The sequence below is a fragment of the Falco peregrinus genome, chromosome 6 (assembly GCF_023634155.1).
Source record: "Falco peregrinus isolate bFalPer1 chromosome 6, bFalPer1.pri, whole genome shotgun sequence".
Lineage (NCBI taxonomy): Eukaryota > Metazoa > Chordata > Aves > Falconiformes > Falconidae > Falco > Falco peregrinus.
Window position 1 is genome coordinate 27,349,173 of NC_073726.1, and position 21,068 is coordinate 27,370,240.

At 42.0% G+C, this 21,068-nt stretch overlaps 1 protein-coding gene across 12 annotated transcripts in view; it reads right to left on the reverse strand.

Moving 5' to 3' along the window:
• Positions 1-21,068, reverse strand: part of CELF2 (CUGBP Elav-like family member 2) — a 375,972-nt gene that overhangs the window by 94,320 nt on the left and 260,584 nt on the right. For all 12 annotated transcript variants that reach the window (XM_055807125.1, XM_055807124.1, XM_055807129.1 and 9 more), the window contains one exon: positions 5,306-5,388. In XM_055807125.1, the coding sequence (XP_055663100.1) occupies positions 5,306-5,388 (83 nt within the window). The remainder of the gene's footprint in view (positions 1-5,305; positions 5,389-21,068) is intronic.

The window sequence follows — 21,068 nt, forward strand, 5'->3', positions numbered from 1 at the left end:
CTGACGATTGTCCACCTGGGGTAGGGAAGAATGAGCCCTACCATGAACGGGCATCAAAAGAGAAGAATGATGCAAGTTCCTCTTTAAAAATCAGTTTTGCAAATTGTACACCACTAAATGGACCCTGAGGTTTCCTTACAGCCAGCGCAGAACATTTAGGGAAAAGTTCCCTCTAAGACAGTCCTGTTTCCCTACCATGTAAGCGGCATTTAATAAAACCAGTAGTGATTCTTATAATGTAAAAACTGAAAAATCTTTCCCTCGACAACACGTGGCAAAATGTAGAAGCCATTAATATTTTACAAGACAATTAGATCCTACAAACTCCACCTTGGTGTTAACATTTTAAGAGCTTTCTCAAAACTGTATTCCTCCATTGTTAAACCCTTAATTAAATTCATACGGCTCATGTCCTATTTTCATGCCAGAACTCCAATACAAAGGGTTTACTGCTACTTGGAATATATATATATATCCCACTTGAAATAAGAACCACGTAAACTATTAGTTTGTTAAAAGCATAGGAGTAAATCAGAGTGGGCTGTAAATTATTTTCTGAGATAACCTTAGCTATGAGGCTATATGCAAAAATATACATAGAGGCAACAAATAACTGCTGCCATGTCAGATCAATCTAACTTATAATACAGAACAGACTCCAAAGAGTTTTAGGTGTAGATTTTACAAATGGATTCCCATCGATTCTTGACTTCAAATAGCTTCTGCAGGAGATTAAAGGTGTATTTCTTCAACTATTGGGCTCCAAGAATCCACCCAGCTTATAGTGCTCTTACCTACTTGGACTTAACTCTGGCCAGGAAGTCCTACCAGACTCACTAGTTAGCAAAACAAAGCCCATCTGGGTTTTAAAGTAATGCATGTTAAATGACAACAAACAAAAAATGCCAGTGCCACAAAGGCAGCCAAAGCGGTCCCTGCACACAGCTCTTCAAAGTTTGCCCTCTATACAGAAGCCAATTTTCACTAAGCAGCAAACTAGAGCATGGGGGGACTAAGATTATTACATCTAACTGAAGGTACAGAATAAATTTATATGGGTGGAATTTATTGGATTTTTTTGTTTAGGGAATAGAAGTTAAACACCTCTAACAAAGCCATAAGATTCTTAATGAAGATGAGACTAGTTAAGGCCTCAGTTCTACATCTCATCCCAAAGAAGCACACTTCTAACATCATTATTACATTCAAATTAGGTTTTCCCTTTTCTCCCTTCTGCCTTTTAAAACCAAATTGAAACAAACGTTCCAAGAAAACCTGACTGTAAGTTGAATAATACAAACCACATCCCTCTGAGCTAGGATATGAGCAATGTGCTTGCATGTTATATTTGAAAAGGCGCATCTGGAAATTCATGTTGTTAATTTTCAAGAAAAAAAAAACAACTACGTGTGATGCCAGCACCAAGTAAACAGAATAGAACTGCCCCTATTTCGTTAATGTGTATCATATATATCAATATGTCTGTATTTCTCAAACACTGTATATCTTCTCTGCCTAGGAGCAATCCTACTGTAACAAGTGATATCTGAACAAATTTTTGGGGAAAGATAAAAACTCCATTATATGACATGGAATATTATGACTAAGAGAGAGATTATACTAATCATGAATAAAAAGACAATGTTTGATCCTACTTATACTGAAAGTTTTCAATTATTATTTTTTTTAAATCTTTAAAATGAATTTTATCCTCAGGAAAATGATTAAAACCAGAAAAGCCTTGAGGTGTCAGATGGTGACATGTTTTTCTTCTTTATCTTTCTTTTTTTGTTGTTGTTGCTGTGAAAAAAAAAATCTGAGAGAATACAGCAAAGTGCATCATTAACTTCTTATTAATTTTATAATACAAAGGCAATTCCATTAAAATAGTGGTGCTGCAACTTTAAATTACAGAACTAGCTTGGTATTTAATGAGAGATTTAGCACAGCGGGGTTTCTGTTAAATTAAGTTGTGCCTTCACATCACAGTGGGAAAACAGGTGTATATTGGTTTAGAATTATGGAAATGTTGACTAATTCCAAGGCTTGTAATCAAACAGCAAGGCACCCTGCAATATTTTCTTCCAAGATTCTGCATTAATCATTTCTGTCTGGTCTTATTTTCTTCATGTCCACTAAAAGGGTGCAGGCTCAAAGGAGCAGATAAAGCGCTGGTGTTTTCATGTCTCTCTTAAGGATGAGGTTCACACAAAAAACAGATACAGAAACAGGCTGCAGGCTTAGCTCCTACCTAAATTAAACTGACTGTGCAGTCTTGGAATGGGGATAAATGTCACACCAAACCCCTCACTTTTTTGGCTTCACCAGTGCCCATCCAAACCCTGCTTGCCGACTCATGCGGAGTAGGTCTGGGTTTAAGAAATGAATAGACTAAGCCCCAAAATAACCTGGCCCCTATCACTTAATGGACATAGAGGCATTCTCTCCCACGCTTCTGCAGCAGCACAGGTTGTACCTGCACACAGGCAAAATGCAGGTGAGGTCCAGCCCCCGCAGCATCCCTGCAGCCCCTGTGCCTGCATCTGCCATCACTCCCTACCTTACACTAACACATCACCTGCCTTTGCTTTCAGATTTTCTTCCTGGGTTATTTAAGGGTGCCTCTCACCTGACGCACGGTGGTATTACACTAACAGTGGAAGGCACAGGTTCTTTTGTTTCCAGAAGACACCTTATCACTGAACCTCCTCCACACCGTATCTCATTTACTGGAGCCAGATTGATACTTGGTGCCCAAATGAACCTGATCCAAATCCACCCCATGCTGTAACCCTGCCAGCAGAGTGCTTCTATTTGCTCTGAGACTGTTTCACACACAGACCTACCCGCTACCCATTCCTGCTCCTTAGGTGAAAGCTGCTTAGCGGGCAAGGGCTAACAACATGGAAACTGCAAAAATTCATATAAGGAGAATCCTGCTAACGTGAAGTGCTTTCAGCACATGTGCCACAACTTTAAAACATGCTTAAAGGAAGTTATTTTGGGATAGCAGAGATGCAGTGTAACTGTATCACCATATAGGCTGAACGTCAGCCTATGGCACGTGCAAAATACACATTCTGCTATATAATAAGTGCTGAATCACTCTCAAAGAGAAGTAACGGGTCTGCATTCGAGTCGCTCCTCTTTACTAGAGGTGTCTCTTTTAAGAAGTAGGTATAACTACTTACCTCAAAGTAAAATCTTAACATTTCTGGCAGCATCAGGTATATCTTAAAGCCCAGGCCCCAGAGTCACAGGAATGTAATTGTCATATTTCCTTAAAAGTTTGCAACCTCAGAGTCAGGGCAGAAAAACAGTTTAAAAAAAAAGATTCATTTTAAATGGCAAAGAGCTAGAGAGAGCACTAGAAAAAAATATCTGAGCTTTAGTAAAAAAACAATCAAAAGGTACAGTAGTCACTTTAACTGCTGCATGCTCGTTAGCTGTACAAAAGCAGAGGAGAAAATGATGCCCTGCTCAAGCAAGATGCGACACAGAGCTGAGCCAGGTTTGCCGCCTGTACATGAGGAAGTCGGGGAGGGAGCCTGCCTTCCCCCCCTCGTCACTCGCTGGGATAACTAAGGTCTTTCAAAACAGCAGCCAGCTCATGGGGCTCAGGGAAGAATAGAGGAGCAAACAAAAGGACCCTCCCAGCTTCTTGCGGGAGTGATGTATAGATCTTGTGATAGAGCTTCAGTGTAGGGTCCCACACCCTACCTGGCCCCAGGGATGCTAGCTGGGCAGCATCCTGCTCCAGCGGCTCGGAACCACCCGCTCTGGAGTGTCCACCCTACCCAGCACATCAGCATAGCCATTTGACTCCAGGTATGTTGGAGAGCATTCACACAAGTTGGGTTCAGTGCAACATTAGCTGAATTGGGTTAGCGAGCATTCCTCCAAGGGCTCAGCATCTGCTGGCACTGGGGACAGGAACCAACAACTGGGGCTGCAGAGCCAGAGGATGCTGAGCTTCAGCCTGAGCTCTGAAGGGATCTCAAAGGGAATCATCTCTCAGAGCCTTCCTTTCTCTCTGAGGGTGGCACAGCCATCCTCTAAACCTCCAAAAGCTCAGCCTGCCACTGTGAGGCTTGTAAGGTCCCTTGCAAGGGCTCATTGCTGCAAAGCATCCCTTGAATCTGAAGTGCCACAAATTTTCTTTTATTTTCTCACAGCTGGCCTACATCTGCAGATTTCCTACCACCGCTTTCAGCATTTTTACTTGCAAATGACAGAGGACTCCCATTTTACCGTGGCGAATTAGCAGGACTCACAGGTCCAACACACTTCTCTACGCTGCTCATTTCACTGACAGGTGAGGTGGCTTTCCTAACAGGAGTTGCATAAAGCGAACTGGCCAGATGTGAGTTTTTCAAACACAGTGTCCAATTTCACATACAGCCCACAGGAACTAAAGGAGATTCTGGCCATATAACTGTCAGTCCAGTCACTGTTCTATTTATTTATACAGTGTTGTATACGTTTATTTCTTTTTGTGTCTGTAAGCATACACTCCAACACTTCCCCTACATCAAGAGGGAATATACCTCCATCCTTTATATTTTCCCTTTCCCATCCCCAAAGTATTTGGCTATGTTCAGCAGAAGAAATGACAACATTAGAACAAGCTTCCTGAGTGAAGTCATGCAATTACCAGCGATATACTCCTCTCTGGCCCTGTAAGTTATATCTGCCATACCGGATGATAACGCAAGCTACAGCTTGTACAACCCTAACCACAACCATTTCAGCCAGCGGTGGAAGGTATCAGTGAGAACACACTTTTGAGGTGAGGTGGTGGCAGGGAACAGGGTGACACTGTGCAAGTAGCTACACGGTACCACGTTCTGCGGTACCCTGACGCACAGCCACCACACCAATGCAGTCAGGTGGTTTAGAAATCATGTGGATAAAGGCTGCGGTTAACGAAGTTGGCTGTAGTTTGCCTCTTTTCTCCCTTTTCAAACTAGAAGCCCCAGTGGTGCAGCCTCTTTCTGCCATATGGTTCCCCCCCGACCCTCCCTCCCCCTTATAATAATAAAAAAATTGAATCTACATTGCACTTCAGTAACTGCCTCTGGTCAGCAGGAATCAGCACCATTGCCAGCCAAGGGACTTCATACAGAAAGAGCCTTTTGAGATGATGCCATTGCTACAGGACTGGCACTGTTACAGGACAGACCATCAGGTTAGCCACCCTCCCTCGAAGGGACCAAGGTCATTTGGGGTACCAAGCAGCATTTTGAGCAAAAGGGCTATTTTGCTGGCGATAAAATAATTAGGATCAAAAAGTAAATGTACTCACCCCAGGTAAAGTTTTAATATTGTGCAGTGCATTCTGTGCCTCAAGAGCAGCTTTTCTTGTATAAAATGTTACGAAACAACAACCTATAGAGAGAAATGAAAAGCTTTCAGAAATTAGTGAGTATGATTTCTGAGAGTACAATAGGGAGGGAGAAAAAACAGTGGTTGAACAACATATTATGAAAGCTGGAAATGTGAATTATCATGAGGCTGCCTGAATGACATGAATAGAAGAAAGCTTGTATGGTTTAAAATAAAGAGTCACCGCTGTGCATTGCATCTGTAGCACACCTACGTTGTTAGTGAACTGTAATCACTTAGAAATTAAGTTAACCAAAATCCAATTGGCTTTGTACAGTGTAAATAAGGTTATATTTTCTGAAGGCTCCCCATTATACTTTGAATATAAGCAGCGTGGCAAGCTCAGGCAGAAGGAATTTATTGTTGCATTCCAGGCGAAAAATAGGGTTAAAGCAGGACCTTATTTAAAGGGTCTTGCACGTAAGAGCTACGGTTTGTTCCCCCCTATTTGTAACCAGGTAGGACTGGAGGTAGGACACTTATCTCAGTTGCAAAAATGAAAAATAAGTGACAGGAGAATTTGCCACTGTGGGATAGTGGAGGCTGCTGATGGCTGCCAGCATTAAGTGAGGCTCTGCTCACCCTGCGCCTGCCTACCCTTCAGTAAAGCAGATGGTTTTAGTTGCCTTCATCCTATGGTTTTGCCTTTGGCAGCATGGTCCAAATGGGTGGTCTGTGGGACCAAACATGTTGCTGCCACTTTCTCCGTGGCAAACATTTAAAGTAATTCTTCCCACAGCGCACACAACCCAGGCTGCTCCACACCAGCCCCAGGGTGAGGTCAGAGCTCATAGGTAGATCCTTAGGGAAAAGCTAGAACATGAGAGGCACGGGAAAAAGCAATAAGGACCAGGATCTGACTTGCTACAATCTGTAATGTCCCACAGCAACAAAGTCTGCTCCTAGGCACGTGTGGGGCACTTGTGAGAGCTTGCTGCAGGAGGATCTTGCATCCATATTGCAGGGGATGCTCAACACACTATCCCGGCTTGTGACCTTAATTCTGCTTCCAGTGGGCAGGAAACCACTCTGACAGCATCGCTTGCATGTTTCTGTGAATAACATAAGATTTCAGGTATATGCACAAGAAAATCCCCACTTAAACAGCTCCCACCCAGCACAGTTAATCACTGATGCAGGAGCACCCTTAGAGACTGATCTGTTGCTGCTCTGTCCATAGGGGAAATGCGGTGGGGCAGAACGCTGCCCCTGTCCCATGGATATGGGCAGCCCCTGGTTTGGAGCCGTGTCACGTTAAGAAGAGACCCCAAAACTCCTATAGAGCTCTGTGGCTGCAGACGGGGTGCTCGGTGACCCAGCTGCTCTGGGGAGAGGGAAAACGTGCTGGGCAATGATGGCTGGGAGGCAGAAGCTGCCACTGGAATAAAAATCTACTTCATATCAAACAAGATGATGTAGATTTTACTGAAGAATCACAAACCAATTGTATTGTATTAATCCCAGAGATTTGTTGCAATCCTGGAGAAAGTTAAAACCAAAGGATACATAGAAGAAACTCCAGCTCTTGAGCCTCAGTGTTCCGCTGGAGCATGACACAGATAAAATAATCTGTCCTCTGGGCAGTGAGCAAAGATGTTGCTTGCATCAGCTCCCTAATGTTGACCAAGGTGACGCACCACATCCCACCTGATCTGCCCTCTTTTGCTCAACCTTGCAGCATCCCTGTAACAGCACAGGACACCCAGGAGGAAGCACGCAGAGAAGAACACAGCTAAAGAACGCTTTAAGTAACTGTGTGGAGGTGGCCCACGCAGGCAACACAACACGTAGGCAGGCAGGTAATGAGGACTTAATGCAGTTTGGAGGAACATTTTTCATACTGCCAACAGGTTCCTTAAAATTTCACAGTTTACAATAGAGATGGTTTAATAATGATATCAGTGAACTGAACACTGTCCGGCAGGGATGAGCACTACAGACAGCCGCAGCCTGTGAAAGGTCTGTGCTTCCTGTGAGTGTTTCTAAACCTTCTACTCCACTGGCAAATTCTCCACATGTAAATTATTTTACTCCAGAATGAAAATGGGAAACAGATCTGAGTTTCTGATATTTATTAGTGTGACTTTGAGACAACATTGTGACATTTTTCTATCCTGCCAGCCAGCTCCAATGTCTGTCTTCTATTGTTTCTTAATTTGATTTATTAGCTTGTTAATAAAAAGCTTTTTAGCCAGGAGAGAGGATTCAGTGGGGAAAATATCAAACAGTACTCACGACTTTGCAATTGTCGTATCTTTTACCATGGGTCCAAACAGTTTCATTTTTTTATTTCAGCTCTGTGGGTTTATTCTGATAAGGAGAAGTTTGAAATCTATTGGTTTATCATTCTTGGCACTACTTGAAAGAACCACACTTGAAAGATGAATATGCTGTGAAATACCCTTTAACTAGTCATTTTTGGGAAGTAACAATGCAGGAGAGAAAAATGTCTCTATGAATGAGGTCTGGGAGAAGACAGTAGTTTAATGGGAGCTGTGCAGATGTCTCCGCCAGGTCATCAGACCTTGACAAAAATGGAGACTTTTAAGCTCACAGACCAACACATCTGAAAATGCACACATATAAAATCTTTCTCTGGACTAATTTTGCTTGCATCTTCTTGGGGGAGGGGGGGCAGCAGGATCCAAACAAACCAAACCAAACCACACAAAACCCCCAAAAAACACCCCACAATGAAACAAGAGACGGTTGGCTGTGGTCTGAGGAGACCACAGGCACCAGTTGTGGACACCTGATTCTGTAGCTATCTGCTAAAGCAGTCAGGGCTGGAGTGAAAAAGAAAATAAAAAAATACAGAGGAACAGAAAAGGCAGAAGTGCACACAGTCCTGAAGAAAACACTCCAGCTCAGCCTATGGACTTCCCAGATGTGCCCGCTGCCAAGTTATGCAAACCGCTGGCTTTGAAGATGCCTCCAGTGTAAAATCCCTTTGGCTCAGTACTACATCCCATAAGAGAAAGAACCAAATTCAGTCCTTTCTACAGAAATATTGGAAGGGAAGATGCCTGTGTAAGAGGACAGGGCTAATCTGTGTTTTAGGACTGGTAGCTGGCCCTTGCTGAAAGACAACTAGGAAACTACTTTTCTTCCTCCATTTTCCCTAAGAGAACATAATATTGCTGAAGACAAATCAGTGACTCCGCTGGAAAAGAAAATGTACATTTCCTACTGAGAGATAAGAAAAAAATAAAAAACCCAACCAACCTAACCCTCCTCTCCCCAGCCCCCTGCACACATAATTTTGGCTTCATCACCAACAAACTCGACAGCAGCTCAAACCACAACTAAACTTTTCTGACATCTAAATAACTCAAAGCCTGACAGTGATAACCTTCTCCCCTCCTAGTCAGGACAACTTAAAAGCTGAATTGGTGTGTGGACACGGTTCTGCCGATCCTCAACAGCCTGAAATACAGCCCAGTTTAATTCTACATGTGTTAGCATCTTCTCGACCAAAGGAACAGGAGCTTGTGCTCCCAGTCAGTGCCTCCAATGCAGCAAAGCTCCTGTGTTTTGCTAAGTTGGTTGTGCTCTACTTGGAACGTATATTTACTACTGCGTAAGACATCTCTTCTTTGTACCTAGAAAAAATACTGAATGAATCATGCGGATCCCTCCAGTCCCTTAAGGACATCAGCAACAACCTCATGGCTATCCTGCCAGATGCTTGAACAGACTGAATAAAACCTGCCACCCCGTGCTGCACAGCGTCTAACAGCAACAAATGGGATGCCTGAGAAACAAAGGCAGAACCAGCCCTACCTCTCAGAGCATCTGATGAGAAAACGCTGCAGTGTGTACACTACAATGCTCAACTTCAACAGCTCATTAAAAAAAAGGGAAAAGATCTCTTATTTCAGCTTGTTTTCTCTCCCTCTCCTCCCCCCCCCCCCCCCCGCCCTTTTTCTTTTTTTCAAAGGAAATTTAGTGCCAGAAAAAGACCTCAAGGTCCTAGCCATTGGGAGAGAGTTGACACATTCAATTCTCCATGACACATTCAATTCACAAGCCCCTGCTCAAGCTGCCAAAGGCACCAATTAGCACCAGTGGTGGAGATTTTATTTATTTAATTTCCACAGAAACCTGCTTAGCGAGACATCAACAGGGGCAAACAGCTTTGCATATGGCTACAAACAGCTTTATGTGAGTCACTGTCAAAGATGGCAGCAATGGATTACATGGGGATCATAAAGCCACAGCTGCACTACAGCAATCATTTAGAATTTAGGGATGGTCCCAAATAAGAGCAAATGGTGAGGACCTCACCCCACTGCACCCATGAACTTCTGCTGGCAGCGAACCTGGGTTTCTGGAGGGCGTTTGTGCGCATTGTGGAGTTACAACGAATTGCAGAGTTTTCACTGTGAAACTTCAAAAAATGCCATTCCTCTCATGAGCCAGCGGGTATTTTCCTAAGACCTGTGAGAAGTCCTGCAATGGGATTTCTCTCCTGTGCAACTTCTGCTCTACGACTCAAATTAGCTACGTGTGAAACCCTGGCCCCCACCCACCCAGATGAGCAGACATGGCTTTGTTAGGCTGTAAGACACAGCCACATGGCATCACAAGGAGCTCCATGGTGTCGTTATTTTTATCACATTCTCCAAATTCAAACACAGACTAATTATTCCGTGTGAGATGTTTACTTTCCTAATTTTGAACCACTAACAAAAGGAAGCTCTTTTCCACTTGGAGATGTGGCTTACACAGTCCTGGCTGGCATTTAACAGCACTGGGATCTGTGTAAGAGGCTTTAATCTCTCAGCCAGGATTTCATGCTTGAATGAATACGGCAACCTCCATCTTGCTTCGGGTATGAAAAAGTCTCTTACAGCTCCCTAAACCAAATATGTGATTCCTAGTTTAAAGTTTCCAGGAGTTACACATGTGCATCGATATGAGAAAATAACCCTTGAATGCAGGCAGGAATGAAACCACATTGTTTTGCAAGATGTCTAAGGGTTTGATTTGCATGAAGTAAAGTATGTTCAAGTTTCCCAGGCCTGAGAAATTAACTTTTGGGAATTAAAAGAGAAAAGATAGAGGAGAACACACACACACCCTTCATTCATCCGTCTGATTTATGAGTTTCTATAGTTTTCAACTGTCAAAATTTGTTAGTTTGGATCTCTCCTGCGTTGTGCATATTATCACCTGCTGCCAGTATGTGAACCCTAACCATAGGGTATAGAAATACAAGAGCTTATCAGTGCGCCTGCAAAGCCTGCAACAACTTAAAAGTATGAAATTTGCTTTACCTTCTAGACTAATAAAATAAACACTTCAAAACAGCTATAATGATTATCTGATGATTGAACTCTGTATTCTTTTAGCGAGTAATGGAATCCTGGCAGACAAATTCAATTCAAAATACATTCACATTCAGGACATCAACAAAGTCATCATGTTGTGAATTGAAAATTCCTTTAAAGGCTCCGTTTGAATTCTAAGGGGCTGACAGATCAAGGGACTGAAGGCACTGGAAGGCTAAATGACTGAAGTCCCGCTATGTTTCTTTCTTTCTGTGAATGAAGCTCACTTTTGTGTGTGCATTTGCAAGCAGAACAGGTGCTGGCTTCATACAAGCTTGGAATCTCAATGGGGACAGTAGCTTCTTGTCAATCCAGCGCAGTTCAAGCTAGTTTAAATTAAGGGGGATTTCTTTTTCTTTTTTTTCCCCCCTTCCAAATGTTCCTCTCCTGATTTCCACATTCACTCTTCCACTAGCAAAATTTAAACATTACACTGCGATTTAAGAGCGCTGCCTTTTCAGAGTCTCTTGCATTCCAGCTGTTCACCAGAATGCTGAAAGATTTGCTCCATAAATCACAAACAGCTGCCCGAACAGTGAGATTTGCAACCAAACCCACCATGACTTACACCGTCATTTTCCAAAAGGCAATGAAGACATCAGAAATTCTCCTCCAGTAAAGCCACTGAAAAGACCTATTGCTACAGGAGTTCAGGTGCATGGTTGAGCAACAAGCTTTTCCACATTTGTTCAATTTGTTGTGGTGAAATGGGAACCTTATCCGGCATTTCTTCTGTATTACAGATTTTAGTGCAATAGCTAACCTGCATGGGAGACACCAGTTTAGCACTGGGAGAGGTTTTTCATAGCTTAGAGATTTTGGTTGGGTGACTCCACACAGAAACAGATAAAGACCTGAAGTGCCTGAAGAGCAAATACAGACAATCCTGACAATGAAAGCAAACGTTTCCAGAAACAAAAATCCCACTATTTCTGTAATTCTGCTGAACAAAGAAAGAAGGTGGCTGAGGCAGGGACGCATTTTGATTCCTACCTGCACCATCCTCTTGCTCTGTTGTATACGGAGTCACTCGAGAATACGAAGGCAATGATTCACTCCTGAAGCAATCCCTGACAGAATTGCCTTATACTGCAGAAATCAACCTTTAACGATGCCGCCTCCCAATTAGCTCAGGTTTGCTAATAGTTTGATATAATTGGCACCCTGATGGAAACCGTATTACCAATCCTGTCACCAGCCAGGAAACCGCATTGCCACGCTAATGACAGCACATATTATAGCAATGCCACTTCTAATATTAATATGTTAGCTGAATGTAGGCAGGGGCTCACATGCGAGAAGGATTCACAACTGGGACGTGCCAAATTCCACCCTGTGCTCTATTTTTCGTCCCGGTTGTAACACCCAGGGTGGCAACACACCAGCTCCAGCGTGCCCCAAACCGCCCCGATCGCATTAAAGCACAAATGCTCCAGGCCAGTAACAGCCCCGTAAATGGCCGGTGAAAAATGATCCCATGGAGCTCAATTTTTTCTCTCCATGCCTTGCAAGTTATGACGGCCTTTCTGTTAATTGGCCACAAGTCCTAGTTTGCTGTCAGCCTTCAGCTGCACCGGGGAGCTCTTTTGGAGGAGTCGCACTCTGTCATTCCTGTACCCTTGTGAATACGAATGCTCTCTATAAATGTCCTCTGCCTACAAAATGGAAGTGTGGGGTTTTTTCCCTTCCCTTTTTTTTTTTTTCTTCTTTCTTTTTGACCTAGATTAAATCTGCTGCATTTTCAAGCCTTTTGGGAAAGCAACTAAGAACTAATACGCACCGGTTCATGTGCCACAACACTTCCCTACCCATTATTATGTAAATTTTGACTAAAGTGCGACACAGATAGAAAAGATATCAAGGGCAAAATTGCCAGAATCTGCTTTTCTTGCTTTCTGAATAAGCCACTTATATTAAACAGTTTAAAATGGCTAATAGCTGTAAAAGTATCTGAAGAATTTCAATGTATATTTTTTCATATAGGACAATGACAGTTTCTGCAGATTCCTGCACTCTCCTGCTGACTGCATAATGACCGGGAAGCAAATGGCCGGCATGGTGGCACTCTCTGGATTACTTTTCAAGAAAGGAACCAACTTCCACATTTGCTGCTTGGCAATACTCATTCGATATTTGCACTAGATGGTCATAAAGGAGGGAAAAAAAGCAGATGCAGAATTAGATTACCTACGTGGTGGCAGGGTAAATAAATACATAGAAATCAGGTTTATAGCACTGAGGTAATTTCATGTCATTATTAATTAATCTGTCCCTAAAGGAGCCATTGCTGCACACTGGGAGGTAAGCTGAGCTGTAATGGTCTGGGCTGACTAGTGGATGAGAGACGCCCAAACAAACGCAGAAAATGCTGTGGAGATAGAGGTGAGCAGTCGGTGGCATTGGACCCACACGCCAGCACTGCATCAACACCCTGATTTGTGGGTCGATGGAAACACCACTGGCCTGGCCTGGGATGTTCCTCCTCTGCTAGCCCCTTGTGTAAGCCCCTTGAGAGAGGCATTGCTTTCCCAGCCCTGCGAGACGGAAGGCTCTCAGTCAACAAACGCCAGCGAGAAAAACAAAGCAGCTGCTCAGTGCCTCTTGTTGACTTCATGTTTGGTCCATTCACATTTCTAGATCTCAGGGGTAGGTTGGGATCTTATACATCAGTCCATACAGCTTACAATAAAACCTGCGTGTCAGAGCTTTTGGGAAAAAAGGTCTCAAGGGGAGAGGGGGTGGAGATGCTATTCCAGTCTCTAGCTCTAAAGCGTCTCCACTGGGAAGTCACTGTACTTCCTGCCTATAAAATATAGAAAATGATATACTCAAAATATAGACAAAACAAGAAATATTTTTGTTAATTGGAAATCATTCTAAACAAGGCCTGTCACTATGTATATACATTGCACCCTAAAGCAATTCTGAATTTGGGGGGGACATCTAAATGAAAATACAAAACAAATAATCACTTATTTCTTATGCTGCCTTCTCCTCATTTCCCCCTTACCTTTTCTTTTCTTCTTTTCATTCTTACTCTTGCACTAATTCTCTTTAATCTTTAAATCACTTTCTCCTCCCCTCAGACAAATCCCTACACTTTTCTTCCTAGCAGATGGCCATTGCTTCCTTTTTCCTTGACCAGGTAACAATGCCTGATTTGAGTTTATTGGCTTTGAAATGAATTAACATGTCCTCTGTGCAAGTTAACTCCAAACTTTGTCCATCTGCTAAACACGTCTTTGGATATAGTAGAGAAAGAGGGTTCAGAGAACAGATGCTAAAAAAAATGGAAATGAAAAATTAAGATGTGCTCCCTTATTAATCCATTCTTACAGCTGAAAACTGCTGTGACACTGTATTTCAATTCAAAAAGACTCTACAAAGATCATGTTTACATAAATTAATGCAGGCAGGGAGACATCTTTCCCTAATGACATTTCAAAAGCCCTACAGTCTCCAACCCTGACACTCACCAGTAGCAAATGCAACTTCCTAGGCACACACATCTTATAGTCCTGGATTTCCTTCTGTGTTTTCTCTCACTTGAATGCCTGAGAAAGATCACTAAAGACTGGTTTTCCCTGATAACACTTCCAGATCACTGCTCTGATGAAATCTCTAATTGCACTGCAACTCCTGAGGAACCACTCAAATCGTACTTCAACTAGGAGACAACTCTGTAGTGAGGAAAAAAACTCAGAATAGCATAGTTTTACCATAAAACTATCCCTTTCAGATCTTCAAATCTTTGACTTTGTTAACTGAAATTTATACACCTGCACTGTCACTATTAAAAACTTACATTTTGTATCAGAAATCACTTTCACTGGCTAAATGCCAATGGCATCCTAGGTCACATCAGGCAGACCACTGCAAGCAGCTCAGTGGTGATCCTTGCCCTCTGCTCAGCCCTGCGGAGACATATCTGGGGTGCTGTGTCCTGTTCTGGGCTCCCAAGTACAAGGCAGACATGGACATACTGGAGGGAGTCCAGTGAATGGTGATAAAGATGATGGAGGGACTGGAGCATCTCTTATATGAAGACAGACTGAAAAAGCTGGGACTGTTCAGCCTGGAGACAAAAAGGCTCAGGGGGGTCTTATCCATGTCTATAAATACCTGATGGGGAGGAAGTAAAGAAGATGAAGCCTTCTCAGTGGTGCTTAGTGACAGGACAAGAGGCCATGGGCACAAATTAAAACAGAGGAAATTCCATTGAAAAATGAGAAAAACCTTTTTACTGTAAGGGTGATCAAATGTTGGCACAGTTTGCTCAGAGATGCTGTGGACTCTCCATCCCTGGAGATATTCAAATCCCACCTGGACACAGCCCTGAGTAACCTGTTGTATGTGACCCTGTTTTGAGCAGGGGTTGGATGAGATGAATCCCAGGGGTCCCTTCCAACATCAGCCAGCCTGTGTTTCTGAGAAATGGCAATAAAGGAATCTAAGTGGCTTGTCCGCGGCATCCCATCTAACAGAACTTAACTTCCTCAGAAATACATTGCAAGCTTATTTAACCTCAGCAGACAACATCAGTTAAATTACTGTTTTATCATTGTACCCGTTAGTTGGGAACCAGCCCTCGTTCACTAACAAATTTCACACACAAGTACTTTACTTTTTTCATGGCAATAACACAGATTTTTAATTTTTTTTTTTAGAAACAGAACCAGATACATTAAAACCTCAGCACAGCCCACGGTGTCAGAGACATGCAAGACAATAATAATGTCTTGTGTCACGCCTTGCCTTCAGAAGTAGATCAAGAAATTTATGAATTCAAAAGCTGATATCATGATGCATTTTTTAAGTTAAAGTCTATCCAGTCCTGTTGTATCTGACACAATGAAGTTTTGTTTAAATTCCATGCATTCCTTCAGTATTACAAGACCACTCATCTACCCACAGCCCTGACAGCTCTACAACTCTGAGCCTGTGTCTTCTAAAGACAGTACAGGAAAAGCCAGATCTCGCAGTACAAAGAGACAAAGGAGGAAGAGGTCCAGGGAGAAGGAGTTCTAAAAGAAGGCACAGGGTGGAAAGGTTGCTACTGCTGACACTTCATGAAAACCCATTAAAAAAAGAACAACAAAACCCCAACCCTGTCCTTTACCCCAAAACTTGGTAAGAACATAGTGTATGGCTTGGTTTCAACACTTACCTGGCTTTGGAAGACTTGGATACCATTTTTGCAAGAGAATTTAAAAATCTGACCTTGGATAATTCATTTCTAGGAATAGGATGCTGAATTTCTTCTGAGAGTGATGTTCAAGGCCCATCTGAGTCTTCCAATGCTTTTGAACAATCTGGCCTTTAATCTCCCTGTGCCCTAGCTTCACCTTGTCAAGTGGAAAGAATAAAATGTCCTGAGCTCAAAGAATTACTGTGAAGCAATTGTTTTTTAAAATACAAAAAAAAAAAAAAAAGGAAAAAAAAAGTGAGGTGAAAAGATGCTGCAGTAACAGTGATGTGAGTAACAGCAGAGCAGGTGCTGCTTCCACCTAGCGCAATACAGCCTGGCACGCTTCCTCCAAGAATTTGCTGATATGACATGGAAGAAATCAATACAAAGACATTTGAACTGGCTTAAGGGGTGCTTAAGCAGCACGGGAACAACTTTTGGGTTAAATATTGCCTCAAAGTACCCTGAACTAAAATCAATGAAAACCTACTTTGCCCAGCACCCCCCAACTCCATATTTGACTGCTTTTGGCCAAGCCATCTAACAGGGGGCTCCATCCTCAGCCGGTCAAAGAACTGACAAAGCCTCCACCCTAAGTCATGATTTCTTACAATACACACACTACTTTCAGGGAGATAATTTTCATCTATTTTAAAACTTTTTTTCTTAGAAATGTGTTAGCTTTCCCCATCTTTAAAACTTGGGTCTAAATCCATCGCCTGAATAGCTCAAACTCCCTGCTCTGTTTGCCCAAGATGAAGTCAAACACTTTCATTTCTTTCTTGACTCCAACATTATAAACCCTTACTTATCTTGTATTGATTTCTGGGCATTCACAGTTTCACTCTCACAGGGTCACAGCACATGTCAAATCTTTCCTACACTGTGTACACCTTCAAGCAGTGTTTCATCTAAGGAGCTTCACTTTCCCTGAACTTGTTAGCAGGGACACATTTATTCTCCAATTAAGCTTTTTCAATAATAAGAATTAAAAAGAAATAGCAGAATTTCCTGGCAATTCTTCTATCTTTCTAGTTGGTTGAAACAATTTTATGCAGATGAGGATGCAAGTCCACAGAGCCTTTGAACTTTAAGCATCATCTTTACTTGACTTTGAACTCTCAACAGGGCCCATGATCTTTCAAAGCAATATACTCTGCCTGTGGAAGCTTCAAACAAGGGGGGGAAAAGGCATGGGTAGAAAAAAAATGCAAAAGATGTTTTTTTAAAAATGCTTGATGCTCCTGGAAATAAAAAAAAATAAAAAAACCCAACAACTGAGTGGCATCTGAAGAAGTGTATTCGGCACTCAAGTGTTTCCTTAATTAATTGTTTAGATGAGTGCTAAAATAAATGCAGCAGCAGCAAAGATAAACAAACCACTTTAGTAATAAAGCCATATATTTGTGCAGACACACAAAAATAAATGACAGCGCTTAATGAGCACAAGCAATAAGAACGAAGAGCACACTCCGTGTGTGGGATCCATGCTCAGAAAGCTCAAGCTCAAAGGTATTTGAGATGTATCTCCCAACAGCCTCCCAGCCTGACTCACCTTTGCCCCGTGTACAGCATCTTGTTTTGCACAGCCTAACAGTGTAAAAATTACAAGTATCCTGATGAAGAAATACAGCTCATATTTCGCCCTGCCCAGGCAGCCTCGTAGGAGCAAGGAAAATACTTGTAGTAAGAGATTTTTATCCCAGTTTATTATTGTTGTTCTTTACTTTTGCCTGATGATGATTCACTAACGTTAAAGCAGTGAGAGGAGATGCAGAATAGACGTGTAACGCACGTAGTTTCAAAATGAGAGAGAAAAGCTAAGATGATTCATAAAGTCTTTTCCTTGTGACTGGAAAATTAGCTAACAAAGTATGAATACTGAGGGAAAGTGTTATCTTGCAAATCTAGGAAAGCAGTTTTAATAGAATTATAAAACTGTCAAAGGCAGGAAAATTCAGATAAGCTTGCCTCTCAGAGAGGACCTCATTATGCTTCCACATGTAATTCTTCCAAAGTTTTATCTGGTCCTATCTGTGGATTTCCCAGAAACAGGCTTCCCATATTTCCCCATAAAACTATTTCATAATCTCGCAAAGATTAATTTCAAAAACACTTTACCTTCATGGCAAACACTTCCAGCTTTGCTTAATTTCCCATTACTATTTATTTCTTGAACACCTTCCTAAATAAAGAAACTGCTCTGCAATCTTTGCATAAATGAATCGATAACCAGAGTAAAACAGTAAACCCCCATTTATCATACAAATAAATATGTTATTGCCCCCAGAAGTCTTCACACAATTGATGGTTTCTTTCTTGCTACTATCAACCATGTACGATCTGGAAAACTCATTAAAAAATCTATTCACCAATACTGAGTATCTATTAAGTGAAGGGAATATCAAGAGTGTGTTGGATGACCCATGGGACGTGTCTCAAGTTCTCTATTAATACCGTTCAGAGCCACCTAAACAAGCTAGTACCATGATATATAGGCCCTATGGCTCTCCAAAGATCAAGATGCGGCACTTAATCAGATCAAGATTTAAAATAAATCTCCAGCAGCCTGTTTCCAAGTTATGACAAGAGAAATACTTGGCTGGAGAGGTATAGGCTGTATGAAATGATTGGCAACTTATCAAGACAAGAAGAGAAAGAAGCTGGATGATTGGCAACTTAATCAGAGGGAGAAGGAAAAATAGAGAAAAGGAACAAAACGAGTGCCTAAACAGCTCTGTGTTGGCTCCCGCGGCTGTCAAAGGTGGCCTTGAGCAGGCAGTGGCAGGAGGGCTTACACTGAAGCTTGTCTGCAAAGTAGATGAGACTATTCAGTGTTCCTTGGCATCAAGAGCGTGCGGATCCGGAATGTATCTAATCACATTTGGAGTAGCACGATTCTGTATGGCATTCTCCGCAGGTCACTGCAGCAGCCACAGGAACACGTCCAACAAAGTAGTGCAGACGTGCTGCTTAACGGTACTCTGCTACCAAAAAACTCACACAGCTTTGGAACAAAGTCCTCAGTCTTATCGGAAAGATAAAACCCCCCATAAATATGACAAGATAAAATAAATAAATAATAATAATAAAAAAATCCAAGGGGTCCTTGTACAGTGTTTTGTCTTCAGCCCCTGCTCCTTCTCTGACAAAAGGCTTGCTCTTTTAATCAGCATTCAGGCTGCATGAGGACCGACATGAACAATCACAGTATTTTGGTAGCAGCATCCTTTAGCTAACGTTACTGTGTGCCTTCGTCTTTTATTCAAGATGTTATTGCTTAAAATACCTATGTTGGGCAAAAACTATGCCAACTTTTCCTGAAGAAGAACTGAGGAATGGTGGGTTAGAGGTTAGATTGTCAAATGAGCTTTGCAACCACCAGTACTTGCTGGGAACAAGCGTTGCTTGGTCTTGTCACAAAAAAAACAACAAACCCAACACAAACCTTACTCATAGATGATTTGTGTTTATCCACAGAGTGCTGTAGGTCAACAGAGAAACTGAAAAATTATGTCCTAAAAATATGAAATTTCTTTTCCCACTAGAGATGGGGTATAGGGGAGTCAAGGATGTGCTTGGTGGGCAGTCCTGGTAAGATTGGGACTCAAATCTTACACAGTATTTTGGCTCCTGCTAAGCCTTATTAGGGAAAATCTAAAGATATTTGCAAGCAATTTGAAATCTTCTGTCAGACTGCAGCGTTACTCACTCTTGCATTTTGTATGCAAGAAAGATAAAGCTTAATGTATAGCAAAATTATTTCTGGAACAGCATATTGCACTTTTTCACTATGTGTCAAAGCTTATGATACGCATTAGAGACAGCTAAGTGATTACTTGTCACCCTCTTCTCATTCCATCAGTCTTAAAAGATAGGATAAAAAAAGCTTTTCATGTGCAACAACAGGCTACATATTAGTCCTGCAGAGTTATCAAAAATGTGGAACTAAATATCAGACAAGCCCAATTTAAAACACTGAAACACTTCTGAATTCTAAAACAACTAGGCTAATTTACAACACATGGCCTGACATGCTGGAAGTTTGAATCCTTTTCTGGCTTTTTAAAAGGGGACATATTTTTTCATCTTAGTCATAAAGTAGCACAATCAAGATACATTCCTTTCTTTCTCCTGAATACGATTCAAGAGGAACTCTGACACCTCCCAGAGCTGTTTGCGGAAGATTCGTATTTCACCTGGGAAGATACACACAGGAGTAACAGACCAAAGAAAGGCAAACCACGACTACAGCTGACCAAGAGCACCATCTTCTTATCCTGTGGCTTCCAGTGATGCTGTGCTGCACATTTACTCAGTCTTCATTGCTAGGTCCCCCAGTTCTGCTTGTCAATCAAGGATTCTGTGGTGCTATGGAGGTTAATCAGGTGAGGCTTGCAGTTTCCTCCTCTACTCTTCATGATGGTTGCTCCCAGAAAACACACGCATCTTGAACACTTTTGATCCCACTGTCACCATGCACTGTTTGTTTCAGTATTATTACTATGGACTGTTTGTTTCAGTATAATTATTATGGATAATTATCATCAAACAGTGGTTGCGCAACATTATATTCTTACGGGAAGGTCAATCAATTGCACGAAGAAACTAAACCAAAAGATCTTGCGAAGCCAGATCTGAAATTGAACTTGCCAAAAGAAGCTGAACCGTGGTCAAGCCAAGTCCATACAGAGAAAGGCAGCTGAGGTTCACTTCTCGGTCAGCTGTAGCTAGAGGGTTGACTATTGTTTAAGACCCCCAGAAGTTTTCTTAAATACCTGTAAGGAGCATGCACGATGCATAATTAGCATAGTACCGTCTATCCTTGGGAAATGAATGAACACATATTACTCTTCTGAGAAATGTAATGCATGAACACATATATGGTCTATATAATCTTTGCCTAAATGTAACATATGGCATACACGTTAGGTGGAGCATCCAGCGCTGCAATAAAGGAATAAAATGCCTGCATCTTCATGCTACATCAGTGCTAAGGAGTTTTCTTATTCCTGATTTCATTGACACCACTGGGGTTGAGACTTAAACCAACACTGACATTGGCAATGCAACACTGCTTGACTGTGGTACTAAAGAGTCATTATGTGTGTTTCAATATCCATTGCGTTATTGCCTGTGTTTTAAGACAAAGAGAAGACTGC